The sequence below is a fragment of the Hylobates moloch genome, unplaced genomic scaffold, assembly GCF_009828535.3.
Source record: "Hylobates moloch isolate HMO894 unplaced genomic scaffold, HMol_V3 SCAFFOLD_12, whole genome shotgun sequence".
NCBI classification, from domain to species: Eukaryota; Metazoa; Chordata; class Mammalia; order Primates; family Hylobatidae; genus Hylobates; species Hylobates moloch.
In genome coordinates, this window is record NW_026652287.1 from 80,591,215 (window position 1) to 80,613,825 (window position 22,611).

Sequence of the window (22,611 nt, forward strand, 5' to 3'; positions counted from 1 at the left end):
AAAAAGGTGGGCAAGGAATGTATAGATTGTTTACTATTGGTTATTTGTAATTCAGGGTCTACTTTATTTGACCTTCACCCTTCATTATTTATTTTTTCCACTTCTATGTTTATTTATTTACATATTGCATTATTTATAAAAGGGTTTAAAAGTGAAATAATATTTCAGATAATTTTTATTTTGTTACACACAGAGAATTAGTATATATTACCCATGATAATAGCAAAATTGGAAATATTAGTTTCCGTGCTTTTCACTTTTTCACTTGTTTGTTGCGATTCTGGTATTCACAATTGTTTGTAATTCCAATGGCACATAATAACATGCTTTGCTGGACTTACTACAGAAATGCATTAAAATAACAATTAAGTGATTTGGGCATTAATTCTTCAGTACAGAGATCTGTGTCCAGCTTTACTATTTATGCAATATTTTTATGTTAATAAAGTCACTAAAACATTAGACAATAAGACTGGAAAAAAATAACAAATATAATTAGCTGTATGTACATATGCATGGATCCTGTCATTTGGTGAAGCTCTAAAACTCTTCATCTGTTTTAAGGTGTTTGAAGATCTAAATCCATTCAAAGTCAATCAGAGACTGATGGTAGATTCTAGGAGTGAGAATCAAGAAGTCTGATTTACCTCCCTAAATTGTTGGCAGACTTCCACCATATGTCTTTGTTATCTGCAGGAAAGAACTTCCATAATTTCTCTTAAATCTACCCAGCTAATAGGCTTGGCATAGTGGCTCACGCCTGTAATCTCAGCACTTTGGGAGGCCTAGGTGGGTGGATCACCTGAGGTCAGGATTTTGAGACCAGCCGGCCCAACATGGTGAAACCCCATCTCTACTAAAAATACAAAAATTAGCCAGGCGTGGTGGCGCATGCCTGTAATCCCAGCTACTCAGGAGGCTGAGGCAGGAGAATCACTTAAACCCAGGAGGCTGGAAGTGGCAGTGAGCCAAGATCACACCATTGCACTCCAGCCTGGGCAACAAGAGCGAAACTCCGTCAAAAAAAAAAAAAATCGACCCAGCTAACATACGCTCTCTCTGCTTGATTCTTAGGCATGTCCTTTTTGTTCCAACCTGCTAAATTTTTCATGCAAAATTGAGCTCATAATTTTTCTGAGTCCTGTATGTTTTCCCATGTCCAAAAGATAAATGATAAAAGAAGAATCTTTAATCAATAATTAAAATATTAATTTTAGGAAGTTACCAACTAGGCAAAAATAAAACAAAAAACAAACATGGTGCTTGGTACTAAGTCCTTTCAATGATTTGTGGTTTCATATTTTAGAAATTATTTAACTATTTTATACTCTCTGTCTGTATATTTACACTTTAAAGCCCATTCTGTAATTTTTGTTATTTGTAAACTCATTATTTAATTATGTTCCACTTTGTTTCACAAAACTTTTGAAAATGCCTTCTCTCACTCTATAGTATTTCTTCCCAAATGAGAGCAGGAGTCAAATAAAGATGTAGTACTCTTTAATTCTGTGGAAAGCATTCAAGGATATACTAAAATAACATTTTAAATTCTCAATCGAAATGATATATTATGCACAAAAATTATTCACATTTTATGTTTAAGTTTAGATAACACAAACTATAATTCTTAGGAAGAATATTTAACATTTTGGGCTCATCTGTTTCACACTTACCGAATTAGGAAATGATCCTTGGGTTTTGTTATTTAATAAACATACAGAACAACATTTTGTGATGGCTCCTGCAAAATACCACCACTTAGCCCACTGAAGTTAGAAAGGTTTCTTAGAGCTCTTATTGGCAAGATCAGCAGACAGACATGCACAGTAAGGCACAGACCTGTATCACTAAGACTGACTCACCTTGTGGATTGCCTTTAACTAGTTTAACTGTAAAACAATTACCTTCCCATGAGAGTCACATCACTTATAATTAAATAACCCAACAGAATTTTCATAAGCTAAAAATGCTATTTGCTAAATAAGCTTATTTTTTACTGTCTTCTTTCCACATTTAAGTCATGGAAGTTTTGTTTCTTATGCCGACTAAATCAGAAAAGAATAGTAAAACAACATTAATCAGTGTCACTAATATTCTTACTTGACAAAAACTCAGTTTCTTTTAGTCCTCAATTTTTTTTCAAGAATTTTATGCACCACTTCATATTAATTACCCTGCCTATTTTAGTTGAGTGAATGTAATGGCACATTATTTTAAGCCTCAAAGCCCAAGGTCCAATAATCACGAATAGAATTAAAATTCACAACAAAATAAAGCAAACAATATAATGAGTTGGAAAAATTTCTATTTTAAGAGAAGTCTTCTTCAATAATTTTCTTTCTTCAGTAACTTTAGAAGTGTACATGTTGAATTTTTGTTAAATATACAGTTATGTCTTCAGGAGACTACTGCTTAAAAAAATTCTACATATGTACTTTGTAAACTGTAAACCAGAATAGGTATTGTTACTATTGTGATTTATATTTGTAAAATTGAATACTACCCCAGTCTACTTTCGTATATAGAGTTTGCTAATAAATAATAGCTACTGTTTATGAGCAACTCCTGTGTTAAACTGTGCATGTAGTGATTTCACTTAACTCTTTCAACTCTTAGTGGTAGGTACACCTATCCGCAGTTTACAGATGGATTAAAAAATGATGATAGGACAGGTTTATGTAAATGTCTAAGGTCATACAGCTAATAAGCAGGAGAGCTACAAGTTAGCCCAGGTCTTTCTCTGAGGTATGAAGATACACGTGTTTGTGTGTGTGTGTGTGTGTGTGTGTTTAACTTCGAAGCATACTAGAGAAGATTAATGTAAACTTTCTTAAATAGACAAAGACCCATGGAATTCTTCCTCAGCAGCATTTTCTATGATGACAATGAGTCTAAAGAAAGAGGTGCCTCTTTGGATTTCTTTGTGGTCTCATGATATGAAGCAAAGAAGTGATGGCATTTAATGTTGACTCAAACTTGCAGAAACTGGAAAACTTTTAGTAGTGCAATTTTTATTTTGGCTTCAATAATAACTCATAATTTTTGAGTGATATATGAAATCCTAATAGTTCACATTTTAAGTGTCATCATTCTTTGACAAATTCTGGTTATATATTTTACTTCTGTTCTAAACTTAAGCTATCTTTGCAAACAATGGCAAAAATTTGTGAATTCGGAATACAAGAAATGTTCTATGCTTAGAATGAAATTGGAGATACTTAATGCTCATGTTCTTGTAATAACAAATCAAAAATAATTCAGTGTGTTTGTATACTAAATAAATAATGAATCTTTACTTCCAGATACTCTTCATTTTTCTTTAGACGCAAGGAGATTTTTGTCATCCAGTAAGTTATTGTGGTAATGCAGAACTCTGCTGTGATTATTTTAATCTTGTCAGGTGGTGTGCTCTATATTTTAAAATACATAATATTGAACATCTTGTTGTTTAATGCACTATTTTTTCCAAAGCTCTCCCCAAAAGCTGTATTTCTACTTACAACATGTCCTTTATAATATTGCATGCTATTGATAATGGTCAAGTTAATCTTATCAAAATGCACATTGACTCATAATGTGCATGTCCTGAGAATTTGCTGTGTTCACATGTTGTGTTAGATTTGATAGCAAATTAAGTTTGCACCTAGATTCCTGTACAGGCTTCTCATTCTGTTATCAACATGACACAAGAGTTGAGTTCTACATCTGATGGGTGGAAACTATATTTACATTTCATACAAGCTGATTTCTGCAAGTGTAGGTGGTTAACCTGTAAGGACCAAGACAATGACATTTCTTGTTCCCTGACTTTCTAGTGCATACACAGAATGGCATATTTCATGGAAATGTTATTTCTCCACTTACCAATGGGTAGCCAACAGTGCACGCTTCCAGGCACTCCCCTGAAGCTCCGAAATGCCATTTGTATCCTAGCACAAACATTTTTTGTTACATTCTGAGAGTAGCATAGCAGAATATCAGCACTAGCAGGGACCCCAGTAACTGATTGAGTGTCCCAAACATAATAAATTTCTTCATGCAAAGAATGTAAATGAAGGAATATGAATGGAGGAATATGAATGGAGGCAGAGAATAAAAAGGCATTTGATTTCAAAATCACATGCCTTACTAAAGAAGAGTCCGTCTTCATGAGCTATAAGGCTGAATGGGGCCAAAGCTCCTGATAGTCTGGTTAACCATGAATAATACTCTGCATTATTAAAATCAAGGAAGCCTGGTCTGTTTCTACTCTAATCACATTTGGCATTTGGGAATCATAAGTAACCTTGTTTTAACTTCAGATTAACTAGTTACCAAGTTCCCATTGACAGAATTAAAATACTTTTATGAAAATACATTTCCTTCAGAGGACCTGCTTGATGGGATTCAAACATTTGTCAAAGTAAGACACTGTTAAACTAAAGATTTAATTGATCACATTACACATAAAATATCAATTTTCAACCAGCGCTCAAAGTTAACCTCTGAGCCATTCCAGACTCAGAGGTGGTTTGGTTGAGCAACTCTGCTGAATGTCTTTCTTCATCATCATAAAATAGAATCCTTTTCCTATTCCTTTTCTCCTTCTCTCTTTCTCTCTCTCTCACTCTCTCTCTCTCGCTCTCTCTCTTTCTCCCCCTCCTTCCCTCTCTATTTTCTTTCTCTACTTTCTCTTCTCTTTTTCTTCTTTCTTTCTTGCTTGCTTGCTTGCTTCTTTCTTTCTTTTTTTCTTGCTTTCCTCTCTCTAACGCCAAATTTTCTTTCCTAGAATCAGTGAATAGTACCCTGCTCAGTCAGAGCCCTTACCCTGACAGAGCTAAACTTAATCATTTGTGTTAGTCGGAACCTTTATAGAACACCTCTACATACATCATACCATTTAAAGTAGATCTGTCTTGTTCCAAATCCAGTTTTCTGAGGTTGCTTCTAACATCTAACAGAGAAATATTATTGCCTGCCTGCCATCTTGGCTAATAGGCAGTAAGGCCTAATTTTTAGCTGGTATAATGTCTTCTGGTGTCTCCTATTCATTAAGTCCTTGCTCAGGGCCCCATCCATCTCTTCACATAACTTTGATCAGTCTCTTTCTCCTCTCTATCTACAAATTCTACCCTGTTGCCCCGGATGTAGCTAAACAATGCCCATGGTTTTCATTTAGAATACATGGTTGACAAAAGAAGACTTCTGGAAAGAATATTTTTTCAAATGTGCTAATGTGGAAAGGCTTAGTAATAAGGGAAATTCAACTTCTGCCACACTGGGGATCATACCTCTGAGCTCTTTGACATCAGCAAGAATATTGCATTCACTTCTCATCTAAAAGGCCATTTCATCTTGATTAAATAAAAATAAATAACAATTGAGTATCTCTCAAGTGCTAGGCACTGTTTTAGGCACTGGAAATCATGTGATGAGAAAGGAAGAAACATTGCCTCCAAAGAGCTATCCTTCAAATTTAATGCTGCTTTTAAACTGATTTGTCCTACACATATGAGGAGATATGTTGAGAAAGTAATACATATCATTTACTATTAATTGTTTTCCTGATTTAAAAAAGTATTACATGGCCAGGTGTGGTGGCTCATGCCTATAATCCCAGCACTTTGGGAGGTCGAGGTGGGTGAATCCCCTGAGGTCAGGAGTTCGAGACCAGCCTGGCCAACATGGCAAAAACTCATCTCTACTAAAAATACAAAAATTAGCCGGGCATAGTGGCAGGCGCTTGTAATCCCAGCTACTCAGGAGGCTGAGGCAGGAGAATCGCTTGAACCCGGGAGGCAGAGGTTGCAGTGAGCCGAGGTTGCACCATTGCACTCCACCCTGGGCAACAAGCGTGAAATCCCATCTCAAAAAAAAAAAAAAAAAAGTATTCTATTACTCACTTATAGTATATTTCTCTTATAAAGTTTTAGAATCAGCTGTGTAGGACCAACCATGGGTTAGGATATTTTAAATTTATATTGAGCACCACAGAAACATCAGTGATTTGGTAAAAGAATGAAGAAGGATGTGAAAGAACAAAATAAAGAAAAATAATAGGAAATAACAAAAATCAAGGCCTTTAAAAGTATTAAAATATATGCTTTGGATAAGTGATAGAATATTGTAGAAGTAGATGTAATTTATGTATCATTAGTGACTTGATGAAATATATAAACTAAAAACTCACATTCAGTATCATACAAAACTTGGAAATACTAATATTTTACCAGAGAAATAGATTCTTCACAAATTTAATCTAAGTAGCAAGTACATGCTATGGGATACAAATACATATTTTTACATCTATTGAAAAATTTGAAATTCTTTTATTTTTAACTTAACATCACTGGTTAAGTAGAAAAAAAGTTTCTCAGTTTGTCCCATACCACTGGTAATGCTGGTTGAAGCTGCTCAGCTATAAGTTATCATCTGTGGCTATTAGGACTGTATTTTAATTCCCTATAGATTTCAACTAATTGACTTTGAGGGAAAGCTGAGTCTCTGTGACAATATGGTCTTCAATCACCACTGCCAACATAAATAAATGCTTCCTTTCTAGATCCATCAAGAGTAATCTGAGTGGAATTTAAGTTTTTGATAGGCTTTAAAGAAATGAGTCCAGACGTGAAATAAGACCCTTTTCAACCAAAAGATATAGGATTTAAGACGGTTAGGATTCGTGTAATAAAAAGTGTTTAGCCCTTTCTATTGGAAATTAGTCAGTTATCTTATTGAAATCTGGACAGTTCCCAAATTGATTTATCCAGTAATGAACTGATTATAGTCTGACAGTAACCTTCACTATCATAAGTGAATGAGAATATCCTACCAGTCTAAAAATGCTTTCCATTTAACAGTTTTTTTTTTAAGTTTTTAAAATGTTAATAAAATGTTTTCTATTTGAGTATGTTTGAGTATCTCCTTGGATCACTTCATTTGGAACTAGCACTCCTGAAATAGCATTGTTGATTTTCATGCACATCAATTTCTGTGAGTTTTTTAGTGCTTATTTAAGGAAACAGTTTTTCCTATTAGGAATTTAATTATACCTCATCAATGATAAGTTAGTGCATTTTCCTTATAGTGTGTCCCACTTTCTTTTCTAATTCTCTCTATAAATCATTCAAATGAATATTTTTTGTATATAAACATTAAAGTTTAAAACCTCAAAGAAAAATACAATTTAGAATGTAGCCAATACCTAAGGGATAGATACACCTATACAACATGAGGCTAAGAACAAAAGCAATGATAAGTATACTACAGACAACAATGAGGAAAGAAATATCTAACTTTTATTTGAAATAGTCAGGTAATGTACCTCAAAATGTCTTCTCAGTTTGAGCATTCCTAATAGGTATTTGAAGATTTCAGCTCACAAATGATTGTGACATAAGTATAGACTAGAAAATTATATAAAAACTGGACTACTAGAAGCTTTATTTCTTACCTTATATAAACATAAATGTGAAGAACACATTCTAAAAAGTGATTGGATTTAGATAAAAAAGAGTGATTCAAAAGAAAATAAAGCCAAAACAGATTCCACCTCTCTTTTTCTTAAAGTGTGTGCCTGTTTGTTTATCACTTGAGTAGGCAAGAGCAATTTTATTGTTCATTTATCTAACTTCCTAACAAAGTGCACCTGTTAATTTATAATGTTAGGTTATCTACTATGGCTTTTGCTTAGACTCATATGCTTTTTGTTGATAAATCTATGGATTATACATATTTAAAGCTTTGAGTTAAGACCTCTTGAGAATTCTCAGTTTCTTAATAATTTAGTGTGAAAATGTATTCAGTTCAGATATTCTCTCACAATAAAACCAGAATATTCATATTTTGCTTTCTGTGTATCTTAATCTGAGTTCATCCACAATTTTATATTTGATATGATTTATTTAATGTTTACTATGAATAATGTTATGAGGGACATCTAGTAAGCCAAGTGTTAATCCTGCCCCAGCCCTGAAGTATATATAAACCCAAATGCTTGTATCCTTAATGCAGGGACTTAAATAGCCATAATACAACATAGAAGATGATTTGTCCTTGGAAATTTGATTTTACAGGCAAAGGAAATTATTTTCTTTTTAGTAGAACAGAGTAAGATCGATAGGGTAGTTAACATTTGAATCAGGTATTAAAGAATAAGTAAAATTTCCATTGTAGGAAGAATGCCTGGAATGGTATAAAATTGAGAGGGAGGTATATATAGAGAATATCTGGAGTGCAAACAGGATGCATGAAGAGGAGTTACAAGGAATAATGTCAGAAATGTGGGCATGGTTAGAAATGTTTTACATGATTATATGAAAACTGAATTATTATGGTCATTGTATTAGAGATTTGTTTGGGATCTCGAATTGAGAGCTAGAAATCCAGACTTGGATTTGAAAGCTAGATATTCGTGACTACTATTTTTTTTAGCACAATATGGTCTATCCATCTTTAAGTAAAATTAAGAGAATATTCTTTTGGAAATAATGGAAAAAATCCCTTCCTTATATCAGTATCAATTGTAGGACAGTATGGATAGGAGCAGCTTGAGATATACAAAATAAACTAGCAATAGTAATTATCATACTAACGATAGTAACCAATACTTATGTATTGCTTACTAAAGGCAGAGACCTTTAAATATATGAACTTAATTTACATACATTTCCCAAACTGGGAAACTGAGGCACAGAAAAATTAAGTATTGCACATGATAACATAACTAGTAATTTTTCAAGCAGGTATTTGAAACCAATAAAGGCATCATATTTTATAATAAGGCAAGAATTCACAAATATCCACCCAAACCCAATATAGCCAGTTATGGTTTAAAATATCTTTAGGCGGACATCATGAAATGCCTATCTTTATTATCCCCCTTGAGGGCTGAGGGAGCTGGGGTATTTATCCACCAACTCTGTTTAGTCATTGGTTGATGGATGTTTCTTGGTACATTTACCCTCCGATGCTTCTAGCCTGGATGCAGGAGACACTGGGGGAGAGTTGCAGGTCCTTGTAGTAGGAAACTATCTCCTTGCATGGGAATGTTGAGTGCCCAGGCGATGTGGGTTAGGCACCAATGACATCTGTACAAACTTTTAAAAATCTGAGTTTCACAGCACTTAATAAATTTACGATGATGTATTTCTGCAAAAAAAAATCTTCAGGGAGAGATTTTAAATGCAAAATGAATTAAGAATAGTGAAACAGCAACTTTTGGTAGAGTTTTTCACTGAAAAGACATGGACTTAAAACAAAAAATGTATATTTATTCAATTAATCATAACTTCTGAAATGAAGAATAGAGATGATTAAAGAAGAGCAATAATATGAATAATATTTTGCTTTAGCTATTTCTTGCTCACTTTTCTTTAATATGATTATTCAAATTTAATGTCTCTTAGGGATTTCACAAATGTATACTGATGCTTCATATGGTTTATTGATGTTTTCCCAGAAATTAACATCTACTTTAGATTCTAGTTATCTCAGTAAAAATATTTTTGCAGTACTGGCTCAAATGATCCTCTAGGAAAAAGGAATCTTTCTGCAATGGATGGCAGTTTCACTGTCCTTATATAGGCGGACCACTAGCCTGTCACTAAATCATATATATTGTGCTTAAATTTTGCCAATCACAATGGAATAATACTTGCTGTTATTATAAAAGTTATCTCCACAAAGCTTAAGAGTTTCTATGTCCATGTGGTAGCAGGGAAATAGACCTTGGTAATCAAAGCATCTCAGTCATTTTATATCTTAAGTTCAGTTGATCAGAATTTGCCCAACACAACCCTCTATTCTTTCCTATTTCTGAAGAACAAGGTAGCATAGGAGCACTGGGCAACAAGTTATCTTAAGGGAGCTAGGTAGTATGTGTGGATGTAGCCTGTAGTTTGTCTTTCTTTCTTGCTGGTCTTCACTGCGGGGTAATTATTTTCAACAAAGATTGATTGTGGTTTCAGTCCCCACTGCAACTGTTACTATGTCAGAGATATTTCCAGGGCCTCCAATATTCAGACATTCTACTTTCCCTTCCCCAAATCAAAGATTCTTCTCATTTGGTAGCCCTTTCGGCCATCTCCATATCCATCTAGAGTCAGGAATTCTTTCTTGCTTTCTTTAAATCACTCTAGGGTATTGTGGGGCACTCTTAAGCTTATCCACCAAGATTCTTTGTTAGTCACTGCTACTTTGTCACTTAGATGCCCTGTTTGGCAATGGAATAGTCTATCACTTTATGTTTACCCTGAGAAGCTGGAAGATACAATATCTCTTTCTGCTTGGGGGCACCCATCGTTAACTGAGAATTCTAACATTCTACTTTGTAACACCTGCTCCAGCATCCCCATATTTTTCAACAATTCCTGTATTGTAATGAAATATACTTCCTTTTAAATCGTGTTTTCTTCATTGAACACACCTCTTTTTGTCCATTTTCATATTTATTTTTCTCTGTTTTTCAAACCAATTTTTTTCTTTTATTCATCCTTTGCTTCAAAAAACATACCTTCTTACAAATATTCTTCAATTAAAGAATATAGTAAAATCCCTAATATTATTCTAAATTTAAAACTTTGAAAAAGTCATATGTTCCTTAGTTCATTTCATTATATTTTGTGCCTTTTGTGTTTTGTGCAGTGCTAATTTGTTGTGCATGACATAAGTGTTATTGATGATATGCCCCTCTCTAAGTTTGTGTGTGTTGTGTAGCCTATTTAGCTGTTAAAATTATTTCTGTTTTTACAGAGTATAAATAATTTGGCCAATGATCTGTCACAAAAGATGTCTAAAATAACGGAAATAGTTATAATTTGTTGTTGCTGTGTATTTATCCAAACTCACTCATGAAACAATACTTAGCCAATGTGATGTCATGTTTCATGGATTCATTCTGTCTGGTTCAACACTTTCTATATATAGAGGAAATATTTTTAAAATCCACATTAACTCTTTTAGACCACTAAATACCATGCAATATATATATATATATTTTTTTTTTCTTTAAGTCCAAAAATAATTTTAATGGGCAAAATATTTGAAAAGATAATCCACCAGAGAGGACAGATATAAAATAAGCAAATGGAAATACAAATTAAAAATACAGTGAGATACCACTGTACACCCACTAGAATGACTAAAGTTTAAATGGCTGAAAATACCAAGGTTGGCAAGGATATAGAGCAATTGTAACTCTCATATATTGTTAGTGGGAATGAAAAATAGTACAATGACTAAAATGCCAGTTGACATTTTCTTAAAAAGTTAAACATACACTCAACATATTACTCAACAATTCTACTTTTAGGCATTTACCCAAGAGAAATGAAACTTGTGTCCACACAAAACCTTGTACACAAATGTTCATAGCAGCTCTAGTCATAGTAGCCCATGATCAGAAACAACCTCATTGAATGAATACACTGTAATTTGTTTATCTGTTCACCTGTTAATACCATGCAATATATTAAAAAGTTATCTATTTTTAATGTAGTATCCTAAATGCCTAACATTTTCAGGCATTTATAATGACATTTGTAATAACAATAACATCTTTTCAGCTCGAGAAAGAAGGTAAATTATTTGCCATGTTTGAGTCCAAATAATATAATTTCAAAAAATAAATAAAATTTAAAATAATGATTACATATTAAAGGCATAGCACATTTTACATTATTGATTTATTATAATTTTCTGACTTTAATCTACACTTCTTTCAGAATTAGCTGTCCACTCTGACTCACAATGCATTTAACACAATCTCTGTTGCAGGTTACTTAGTTATAGAAAATCCATCAAGTAAGTTTGTTAAATATTTTTTTTCTTCTTTTTGAATATCAAAGTTAGATGCACTGACTCACTAGAACCTTAATGTGTGATTCACTTTTTGTATGTTTGTTGGAAAAACCTCCAAGCTGGATATAAATCATAAAAGCATGACTAATTGCATGGTAACTGGAGAAATGCTTTCTCTCTCTCTGGGGTGAAGCCTGCATGTCTGTATTTTAGCTTGGGAAGTAATACGGGGATATTTAAACTCCTTGGGGTTTGAAAACCATGTCATTATGAGAATGAGGTCACTGCAATATTTTATATCTTCTAAAACCTTGTAATGTATAAAATGTTTTCCGTCTGACAAAGAGGTATTATGTGCTTTAGGATTCAATGATAACTTTATGCTCTTACATTTACTTGAAACATTTTCTTCATTAAAATGCTAAATCCTTTATTTAATGTCACTAAAAAATTGAAGGAATTTTGCGCCATGAATACAAAGAAAGTGAGCTTAAAGAAGAAAAGTTAATTTTATAAGTATAACAGAGTGACTTTAAAAAGCTGTGTTGTTTGTGGTTTTGGGGATGTCCATTGTTCTTAAACTTGTTAACGGTGAAGCCAGTGCCAATGCTAACGCGAACAAATACAATCTAACATGACTCTATTTTATACTTTTCTTTTCTTGGAGGCCAATAAGCAAGAAATCCTTCCTGCAACATGTTGAAGAGCTTTGCACAAACAACAACCTAAAGTTTCAGGAAGAATTTTCGGTATGTTACTAGCAGTTGTCACAACATTGCAAGACCTCCAGTCGTTTCATGTGTCACATTTCATGTCCATTTTAAGCATGCAAGGCCATGAAGGACTCTGGGCTTGATAATCAATACCCAATTACCAGGTTGATTGTTTTGATAGTAATGTTGCACTGGGCCGCCTCTGGTGCAACCTGATCAGAATTATTCACCTACTGTGTCAGGAAAAGGTGCTCTTCTGCAGACCTCACCCATATTGGCAGCATGACCTTGTCTCTTCTCTGCTCTTTCATCCAGATGTAGATGCAAATGTAGAATGCCGTATTCATTAGTTTTTTTTTGTATTGAAGGTTTAGGTCATACTATAAGTGTAGTTTTATATTTAAGTAATTATTTTACATTTAGACACTAAATTATTTCATTTTACATTTACCTACTTGGTTTACATTAGTGATATAGATGAATGTGAGACCAGAACTTGATGCTTCCAGAAACTGTAAGAAAATTATTTCTAGAACTGTCTAAAAATAAAAAAAAAAAACAGATAAGTAATGTCCATATTTTACAGGGGGCCTTTTAAAAGTTACTATGGAATAAATGCTGTATCATATAATGAAAATGTATAAAATTAAGAATTTGTCACTTTAAATCTACTTAAAAGTTGGGAATAGTTTTTTGTAACATTTTGTATATCTATAAAATTGAAATTATTTAAAAACCTAAGGTAGATATCAAATCTTCAAGCTACTTTAAGAGTTATAAGCATCTTTTCTAACTTAGATGATTATTTTATTATTAAGAAAGACAGATTTCTAAATGGCACCAGAAACATTATTTCTATTTTATTTTTTTCCATGAAATTCCCAGTGTGTGAACTTCTGAAACAAAGAATAAAACAATTGGATTAAATAATTTAGAATTATAATATTTCAGTCTCTTAGGGAATAATAACAAAAATGAGAGAAGATTAATGGTATTTCCTGCAGCCTTTTGGTTATGCTTCTTAAGAAATATTGGTCTGGACTTAACAAAATCAATAGTGCCATAAAATTCTTCCTAGCATTTAGACAGCAAGAATTCTCAATTTTTCAGGAGCAAAAGTGTAATTTCACTAGAATAAGAGCGAATATAATTACATTATGCATGACCGAGTAGATAAAAAGCTTTATTAGCAATAACATTTTCACATATATGAGAAAGTTTCTAGTTTAACTTTTTTGAAGACCATAGTTTGAAGAACTTAAAAATTTCATTTTGTCTAATGCTTTGTTAAGAATTTCTAAAGCAAATTATTAAATTATGTTTTAATAAATACATTTTTGGTGCATATATTTGATAAACCTTTTAACTCAGGACATATTCACTGATATCTTAAATATTTATAAGTTCCTACTATGTGATAGGCATTGTATTTAGCACATTGATACATATTAAATCAGCACTTACCAGCTAAGTGACTTTGGGCAAATTTCTTAAACTCTTTGTGCCTCAATATCTTCATTTGCAAAATGATAATATCTACCTTATTAAATTATGAATATAAAATGATTGAATATAAGCAATACTAAGAACAGTAGCTGGCACAAGTATTAGCTATTATAATGATAAACTCTACCATAAAGAAGCTCATATTACAGTAAGAACTGCAGATGTGTAAAAATTGCAAATTTACTGTATCATGATGGAGATATGCATAAAGATTGAGGATCAAATCTGTTTGTATATCAACCAGAAAATAGTTCATTAAAAAGGTGACTTTCAAGATGAACTTCAGGGTGAGCAGAAGTCTAATGAGAAGGTAAAGGTAAAAAGGTGTTCCAGAGAGAGGAAAAGGATAGGAATGCAAAAACAGTCTAACTCATCTGTGGTCCCAAGGAAAAGAGAGAAAACAATAGGAGAAAGAGCTAAATAGGGAGAATTGTGGCCTTGTGCACCCTGATAAGGATAAGACTGCCCAGTGTAACATTACCATCTAAACAGTCAACCTAGTGTTTGAGCATTGCTTACCAAAGCCAGAGCTGCTTAAGTCTAGAAATGGAAACTTTTATGTGAAATAATTATAAAATATAAGTGCTCTTTCAGTCCATTTAAACTCACTTTTTTTCTCCCTTCTTTATATATTTCCAAAAGTTTGACATAAGGAAGCTGTTCTAGGACTCCTTATTGGGTTAAAAAAGTTTTGTAAGCCTTTGGTGCCAACACATCAGAATTCAGATATTCCACCATTCCTGTCCCTTAATACATACCCATATGTAAACAATTGTCCAGATTTTAATTTTGAGAAAAAATAAGAAAGGCAAACTTATCCAATTAAAATAAATAATTTATATTGATGTTGAAAAATTGTTAAAACACATATTTTTAGTGCTTTTTATGGAATTTGGTAAATTGAGATTTCTAAAATGGAAAACTATAAATTTCACACATGTAAATTTTCAGCTCAACAAAATAATGAACATATTTCCTTATGCCAGACTTTTTAATGATGCTTGCTTTGCCAAGAGCAAGGTAGATAGATAATATCATAAATTTTCGTCAAATGTCAATAATAGATCTTCTTGACCCTTCATCTACATCTGATAATTCTTAATCGCACCTTTGCATTCCATTATTGATTTAACAATGCTTACTGAGAGCAGGAATTGACCTCTGGCATCTTCTCAAACTGACCAATGTTGTACCAATTAATAGGCATGAAATCACACTGCCTGAGGAGAAAAAACAAAAAATAAATCATTGAAATCCGTCTTCCTACTAAGTAGACATTAAAATATTAAACAATAGTGTATACCCAAGGAAACCATTAGTAAGATATGAAAAATGGTCACTAATATGGTTGCCACATCTTAAGCCTTCCCAAAGTGCAAAGAAATTATCTCAGAAAGAGCAATAGCCCAGCTGACCAACTTTATTCAGGATATTTTTGATGAAAGCCTAGGTATCATTACTGTTAACTTGACCTTGTTTCCACAGTTATGACAGGTGCTTTTAATTTAGAAATTAAAAAAAAGTTTAGAACAAATAACTGTCTTTTAACAAATGAAATTTCTTGTTTACCTCTGATGAATGTAAACTTTGCAATGACTTTATTTTACAGGAATTACCAAAATTTCTTCAGGATCTTTCTTCAACTGATGCTGATCTGCCTTGGAATAGAGCAAAAAACCGCTTCCCAAACATAAAACCATGTATGTGCATTTGTTGGTTTTGGTTTAGCTAGGAAGTATTTTTAAATGCCTACCATCTTAACTTTTTTGCTGTTTCCTTAATATATTTTATTTTATATTGTTTGAATTATAATAATGTATTTCATTGACAGTGACTATCAAATTATATTTCTTTTGCTTTGTTCGTATTTAAGTTAATGTACGTGGTTTTCAGTTTGTTCACACAAGTTCACTTATGCAGGTGCGAGAAACTGTAGACCTAATAGTTTCTTAGCTTTGTAATTTAACCCAAGTAATGAACCTGTTTAACATCTTCCTACAGACCTAGCATCAAATGCAAAGGGAATATTCTCACTTAGCTTTGTACATTAGTTTCCCTTAACAGCATAGCAGTGTTTTCCTATGGAACATAAAAAAAATGCATTGTAAAATATTCATTGAAGATCAGAGTAAATATGCACTTACATGAATTCGTTTTATATATGAGGCAGAATGAGCTTCACCATAGTAAATACAGCTTCATTTTTCAGTCCAAAAGAAAATAAACAGTGTTATTGCTTAAAGAATTAACAGTGATGTGAAAGGAAAATAGGATATTTCTCTGTTACTAATAGCTATATGTTTGCTATTATATTTTTGGACAGATATCCCTATTTTCAATATTCTGATTCAATACATTTTACACTATGAAATTAAAAAGTGATATTGTGATGTCCTGAAACGTTTCAAAGTCTAGAGTTTTCAAATATTCCCAATTTTAAAGATAATATACATCTGTGTGTGTATATATATATTTTTGTCTATGCCTTTTCAAATGTATATTGGGGGAATTGCTTTACTTCTTAAAAATTGAACTCTTCTTTCTAGAAAGACATAGACCTAGAGAAGGATGTGATCACAGAATGTCAAATTGTAAAGGACATGCATAGGAAGAAACAGACCAAATTCCGGTATTCTAGAACTAGAGAATAACTTATGAAGTTCACGAAGGAAACAAATGTAAGGAAACATGATATAGGAAGTAGCAATCTACTAGGACCTGTTAATTTCTAAGAACTAGAATAGGATGAAAATACAAATAGCTTTAACCACCTAAATCCTTTCTGCAACAAAACAAATCATAAGTAAATGATTTTAAGAACAAGATAACAAGACTTGGTTAGAGGAAATAAAGAAACATTCATAATTTCTTTCTCTCTTTCTTTCTTTCTTTCTTTCTTCTTCTTTCTTTTCTTTCCTCTTTCTTCTCTCTCTTCCTTTCTTTTCTTTTGTTTTCTGTTCTCTTTTCTTTTCTTTCTTTTTGGACTTTTGCTCTTGTTGTCCAGGCTGGAGTGCAGTGGTGCAGTCTTGGCTCACTGCGACTTCTGCCTCCTGGGTTCAAGCAATTCTCCTGCCTCAGCCTCCCAAGTAGCTGGGATTACAGGCATGTGCCACCATGCCCGGCTAATTTTGTATTTTAAGTGGAGACGGGTTTTCACCATGTTTGTCAGGCTGGTTAAATTTCTAAGACCAAGACATTTTTCAATGCATCCTTTTATTCTTTCTTTTAGAGAGTTAACCTAGGTTGGATGCAAGGTAAGTATAAAAGTTATGGACATTCCCATGTCTTTATATTTATCTGCACCTAAATTTCATCCAGACTGTTTGCTTCATGCTTATTTGGTGGTATTCTGTGAAAATAAATACTATAGTCTGATTAAGGGACAGTTACTGTGGAATAATTAGTATTTTTTCAATTGTATAGAATTAACAGCCAGGCGCGGTGGCCGTATGACTACCCCAATTTTCCATATCTGAAGCTGAGATAAAAATTAATCAGGTTTCCTGGGTTACAAATCTGTTTACCCACTAACTACATTAGTGATTCTGGACATTTTATTCAGTGGTCTCTACCCCATAAGAGTATTGTAAAAATTAGATGAAATAATCATGTAAATCGCTTTGCCCAGTATTGGAACACAGGAAACATTCAAAATATTGGTTCATATCTTATTGGTTAATAGATCATTTCCTTTTAAGAGCTGCTAACTTTCTGGGTGAATAAGATTAATTCATAGGCATTTAGGCTACCATCTGGAGATAACAAGCCCAAATCTCTAGCCTGGGTTAGAAACCAAGCTGTAAAGTCACAGCCACATCTATTCTATGGGCAAGTATACCTCCGGCTCTCTCTGTCTCTCTCTCTCTCTCTCACACACACACACTCACACACACACGTACACACGCACACTAGGAACAAGCAAATAAGATGTTTAAGTAGATTGTCCTATTGTGCTTGCAGATAACCCATAAAGCTGAAGAAAATTTATTTTCCCTGCAGAGACTGAATTCATTTTAATAGAATTTGAATTTTAGCTAATAGAATTTGAATTTTAGCTTGAGCCAGCTAAATGAAGTCCACTGTTTCTCTGAGTAATGTAAGAAGTAGAATGCCAAATATCACAGCATGTTTTAGAAGACATTAGCTTAAAACACTTTACTAGAATTGGCAGCAAGTACTTGCAGAAGAGATTTCCAAATCTCCATTTGACAGATGACCTATGACCTTCAGAAATATTCCAACACCACAAAGGAAAGTTAAGCTTGTAGTTGACTCAGATAGTTATAAGGAGGTGTATCTAGTGAATAGAAACATAATGATTCTCTTCCTCAGTTACAGGACTAGTTACAATGTCATCAAACTAGATCATATAAAATTCTGTATTTGGGACATAAATCATTTGCAGAAATGTGTTCAATCATTCCCATTTCTAAACATAACCACATTGAGCAAGTAATTGTAATTACTAACAATACAACTAATTCATTTTAACATATTATGTGCTTAAGTTTTAAGAACGCAAGAACACGTATTGAGTGCCTATTATAAGATTTCATGTAAATTTTCTTCAAGAGGATTATACAAAATCTGTGTTATAATGACATCTTATAGCTGAGGTAACCGAGGAGAAGAGAAGCTAAGCAATTTACCCAAGGCCATATGTATGGTAGGCAGATCATCTGGAATTCAGACCCAATCCTGTTTACCCATTTTTCCTCCTTGAAAACAAACAACCCGTCAAAACAATTAAGTAGTGGATATTTCATGTTTAGTTAAAATTATTACTGGATGTTTCAATTATAATATCAACTTGGTAAAATTTCTCAGGAAAAATAATTTCTGACATTTTTCTTTGAAGAAAAGTAATGAGTACAGGGTATCTAATTTTACTGGCTCTTAAAATATTCTAAAAAGTAGTAATTAGAAATTCGAAAGAAAGAATAGGCAGATAAATTAATGGAAAGAATGAATGGTCTAGAAATAGACCTAATTACCTAGAAAACAAAGTGCTGTTCCAAATCAGGGAGAAAAGATGAAATGTTAAAAAATTGATACTATTTGTTGTCCCAACAACAGATAAACAATAAGATATATTGATACCTCATTCCTCAAAAAAAAAAAAAAAAGTCCTCAAAAAAAAAAAAAAAAGTCCCAATGGGCCAAAGATTGAAATACTTAAAACCAGAAAAATCCATGAAATTTTCAGAAGAAACTAGAATTTGTAAAACAATAATAATTTATAATGACAACTTTGACAAATGGTACAAAATCCAGAAGTCATAGTGAAAAATAATGAGAAATTTGATTGCATAATAATATAAATGTTTGTATGGCAAAATTGATAGGCAAAGTCAAGGACAAATGACAAACTAAGAAGAAAATTTTAATTCATATGACAAAAGGTGATATGTAGCCTTCTGTTTTTAGCATACTTTTTTTTAAATAAAAGTGAGAAAATGTGAAAGGCAGTTAAAAGAAAAGGCATTAAAATGGTCAATAAACATAAGGAAAGAAGCTCGGTTTCACTTGTATTTAAGGAAATCAAAATAAATATTATGAGACATCAATTTGTATTTGTCCAAAGAACATAAAGTGTTTAATAATATCTTGTGATAGTGAAAGAAGAGAAAACAGAATTTTTCAAACACTTTAGTTCAGAGTATGAATTGTTAGAGAACCACTGAGAAATGTTTTTCAAAATTTGGAATGCATATATATAAAATCTAAGACTTTTACTGCTGGTAGTATATTCTACAAGTATACTCCTATATATATGCAAAAATTTCAATTATAGCAAGCATTTTATAATTACAAAGTCGATCATTTAAATAATAATAAAAGATTAAATAACTACGTTATTATATATTCAAGCAGTGAAATACTGTATAGCTTTTAAAAATAATGAACTACATGTCTTTGTTTATGCTGATATGGAAAGACATAGGTAAATAAAAAAACGATTTGCAGAACAGATTGTATGTCACTCCATTTGTAGCTAAAGAAAATTAGAATATAAAGAAAATGTATAGAAAATTCTGGAAATATATACAAGGACATATTAATAGTCATTGTCTCTGGGTGGTAGAAATATGGGAGAAGAAATAACTTTTTTAAATTTACCGCCATCTGTGAAATTGGAATGTTATATTATGAACTCCTTTGTATTACTTTTATAGTAAAAAAAAGTAGTAACAATTTAAAAAGCCAATTAGCATTGATTCCTTATATTTTCTTCTAGATAATAATAACAGAGTAAAGCTGATAGTTGACGCTAGTGTTCCAGGTTCGGATTATATTAATGCCAGCTATATTTCTGTAAGTTACTATTTTTATATATTTTATAATTGTGTACAACATTTAATTACTGAAATTGTGTTATCTTTCCAATTACTTAAAATGACAAATTTATCACAACTCCTATGGATCTTAATATGCGAGTGTACCCTCATTTTATAGATGGGGATATGGATATGCCTAACAGAGATACTAACTTATCAAAAATGGTTTCACCAGTACGTGGCAGATGTTCAACTTCAGGCTACACATCCCTGATCTTTCCACTAATTCATATGCTTTGCTAATGTATTCTCCATATGCAATGAAGTTTGCCAATCTCTGTGAATTAAAAATTATCAAATGGACAGTTATGTCCATATAACATGAAAATCTATTATGCAGCTCTTCCCTTCTAGATCTGCAGTCCTTCAAGCGGGTGATAATGCCATCACCATCATAGGTACATTGAAACCTTATATGCACTCAAGATCCCCACTTGGTTTGCACATTCATGGAATCTTAAAGAATGAAGTGTCCTTAATTTGACCATTCACCTTGGAACTCTAAAAAATTCTGTCAGCCTCTCCTGGCATTGATTCATCCACTTCTTCCTAAGGCAGGTGATTCTATCTCGGAACAACTCCGTTTTATAGTTGTTGGTTTTTTTTTTTTAACCAAGTTATGTCTCTTTATATACTTACCCACTGACTTAAATTCTAATGCATAGCAAGCTTAACCATCTTCATTATGGTGGATCTACAAATACATGAAGATTTCCTCTGCTGCCCACACTCTCTATAGGCTTTTTCTTATCCATAGGTCTTCTCACCCATGCCTGCTATTTCCTTCAGTTCTATTAGGGCTCTTGTTATATGACGTTCCACCCTTTCTCCAACATCAAACATACTTGTGCTGTGTCTCATTCCCTCCAAGCCTTTGTCATGGAGGAAAAAAACGAATTAGTTCTAAATCTGATATTGGTTGATAATTAATCTAAAATTACAATCATATGTTGGGTCCTGTTGTCAAAGGAGTGAATAATGGGAGAATTTAAGACTTTAAGACTTTTTAACCAGAGAAGTGAAGGAAAGTTTGGAGAAGCTAAGCTATTCTTTAAATTTCATTCTATTTTAATGCTAGAACTTTAAATCTGTATTTAAAGAATTACATGAATTTACTATCATGGTAACATTTTATTCATTTATCAAATTATTGATTCCCTCTAAAATGTAATTCAAAATGTAAACATTTTGGTGAAATATTATGCTTACAATTTCCATTGTAATCTAAACTCTACAGGATGTTAAAGTTTTACTTGGATTTACAAAATGATGCATATATGCATTTAGATATTTAAATTTCATCACTACTCTAGTAATCAAATGCCATGAAGCAGGACAAGGACAACTGGTTGTACCAGTGACCTATTGATTTGTATCATTTTTTATTCACCAATAAGTATATACAAATCAACAGCTCATATTGTCTAATGTTCCATAAGGGATGACAGTACAGGATATGCATATAATGAAGAAGGAAAACACAATTTTAGTAGGTGTAGCTGAACCACACGGATTATGTAAGCAAAGTAATTTTTGCAAACCCCCAGTGTCCCCTTTAAATATGATAGGTTGTCAGCATACAGCTATGAGCAAATGATAAAGTGGTATGAGCAATAAACTAGGAAGCCCGAAGATATATATTCTGCTGTAATCAAGTGATGTTGTAATATAATAAATCTTACAACAACGTCACTATGACCCAATGTAATGATATGCATAATCATTGCTGAGCTGCATGGTAAGCAGGCTCAGATGGAAGGCACTTTACAAGAAGGCGGATTTCCATATTGGGGCTGGCAGTGTACCGTAGCACTCAGAGAAATCTCCTTTGCTTGGGATGTCAAGAACAGATTTGTAGCAATGATACTGTAGTGGCCCTCACTTTCCACCTACATATTCGCACAATCTTCACCTTAGAAAGAATGTCTGGTATCTCAATTTCCCCCTATTCCCAAGTTTTATTCGAAAGCACTTCCAATTGAAAGTTTATGAACACTTGTCCCAGGAGCAAAAGACAGAGGTCATCTATGAATGGATTCCAGGTTTCAATTTCTTTAGAAGCTATGGCAAAGGGAAGAGAACTATAGAGGGAGGTAGGAAAGAAAGCAAAATAACTAGTGTTCAGATAGAAACATGAAAAACTGAAGTCTGGGAAAGAGACAGAGGAGGACCAGCATATGGTCTGAGGGATGTATGTTAAGACTGAGACACTCCAGCCCAGGGTTTATAACTAGGTTAACATGGCAATGTGTGTTTTCCTCTGCCCTTGGCCATTC

General features: G+C 32.9%; 1 protein-coding gene across 1 annotated transcript in view; it reads left to right on the forward strand.

Annotated features, from left to right (window-relative positions):
* The window catches only part of PTPRQ (protein tyrosine phosphatase receptor type Q), a 215,177-nt gene that overhangs the window by 172,685 nt on the left and 19,881 nt on the right, over nucleotides 1-22,611 (forward strand). Inside the window, exons 36-39 of the mRNA XM_032171667.1 lie at nucleotides 11,755-11,781; nucleotides 12,446-12,527; nucleotides 15,607-15,697; nucleotides 20,236-20,312. Of these exons, the coding sequence (XP_032027558.1) occupies nucleotides 11,755-11,781; nucleotides 12,446-12,527; nucleotides 15,607-15,697; nucleotides 20,236-20,312 (277 nt within the window). The remainder of the gene's footprint in view (nucleotides 1-11,754; nucleotides 11,782-12,445; nucleotides 12,528-15,606; nucleotides 15,698-20,235; nucleotides 20,313-22,611) is intronic.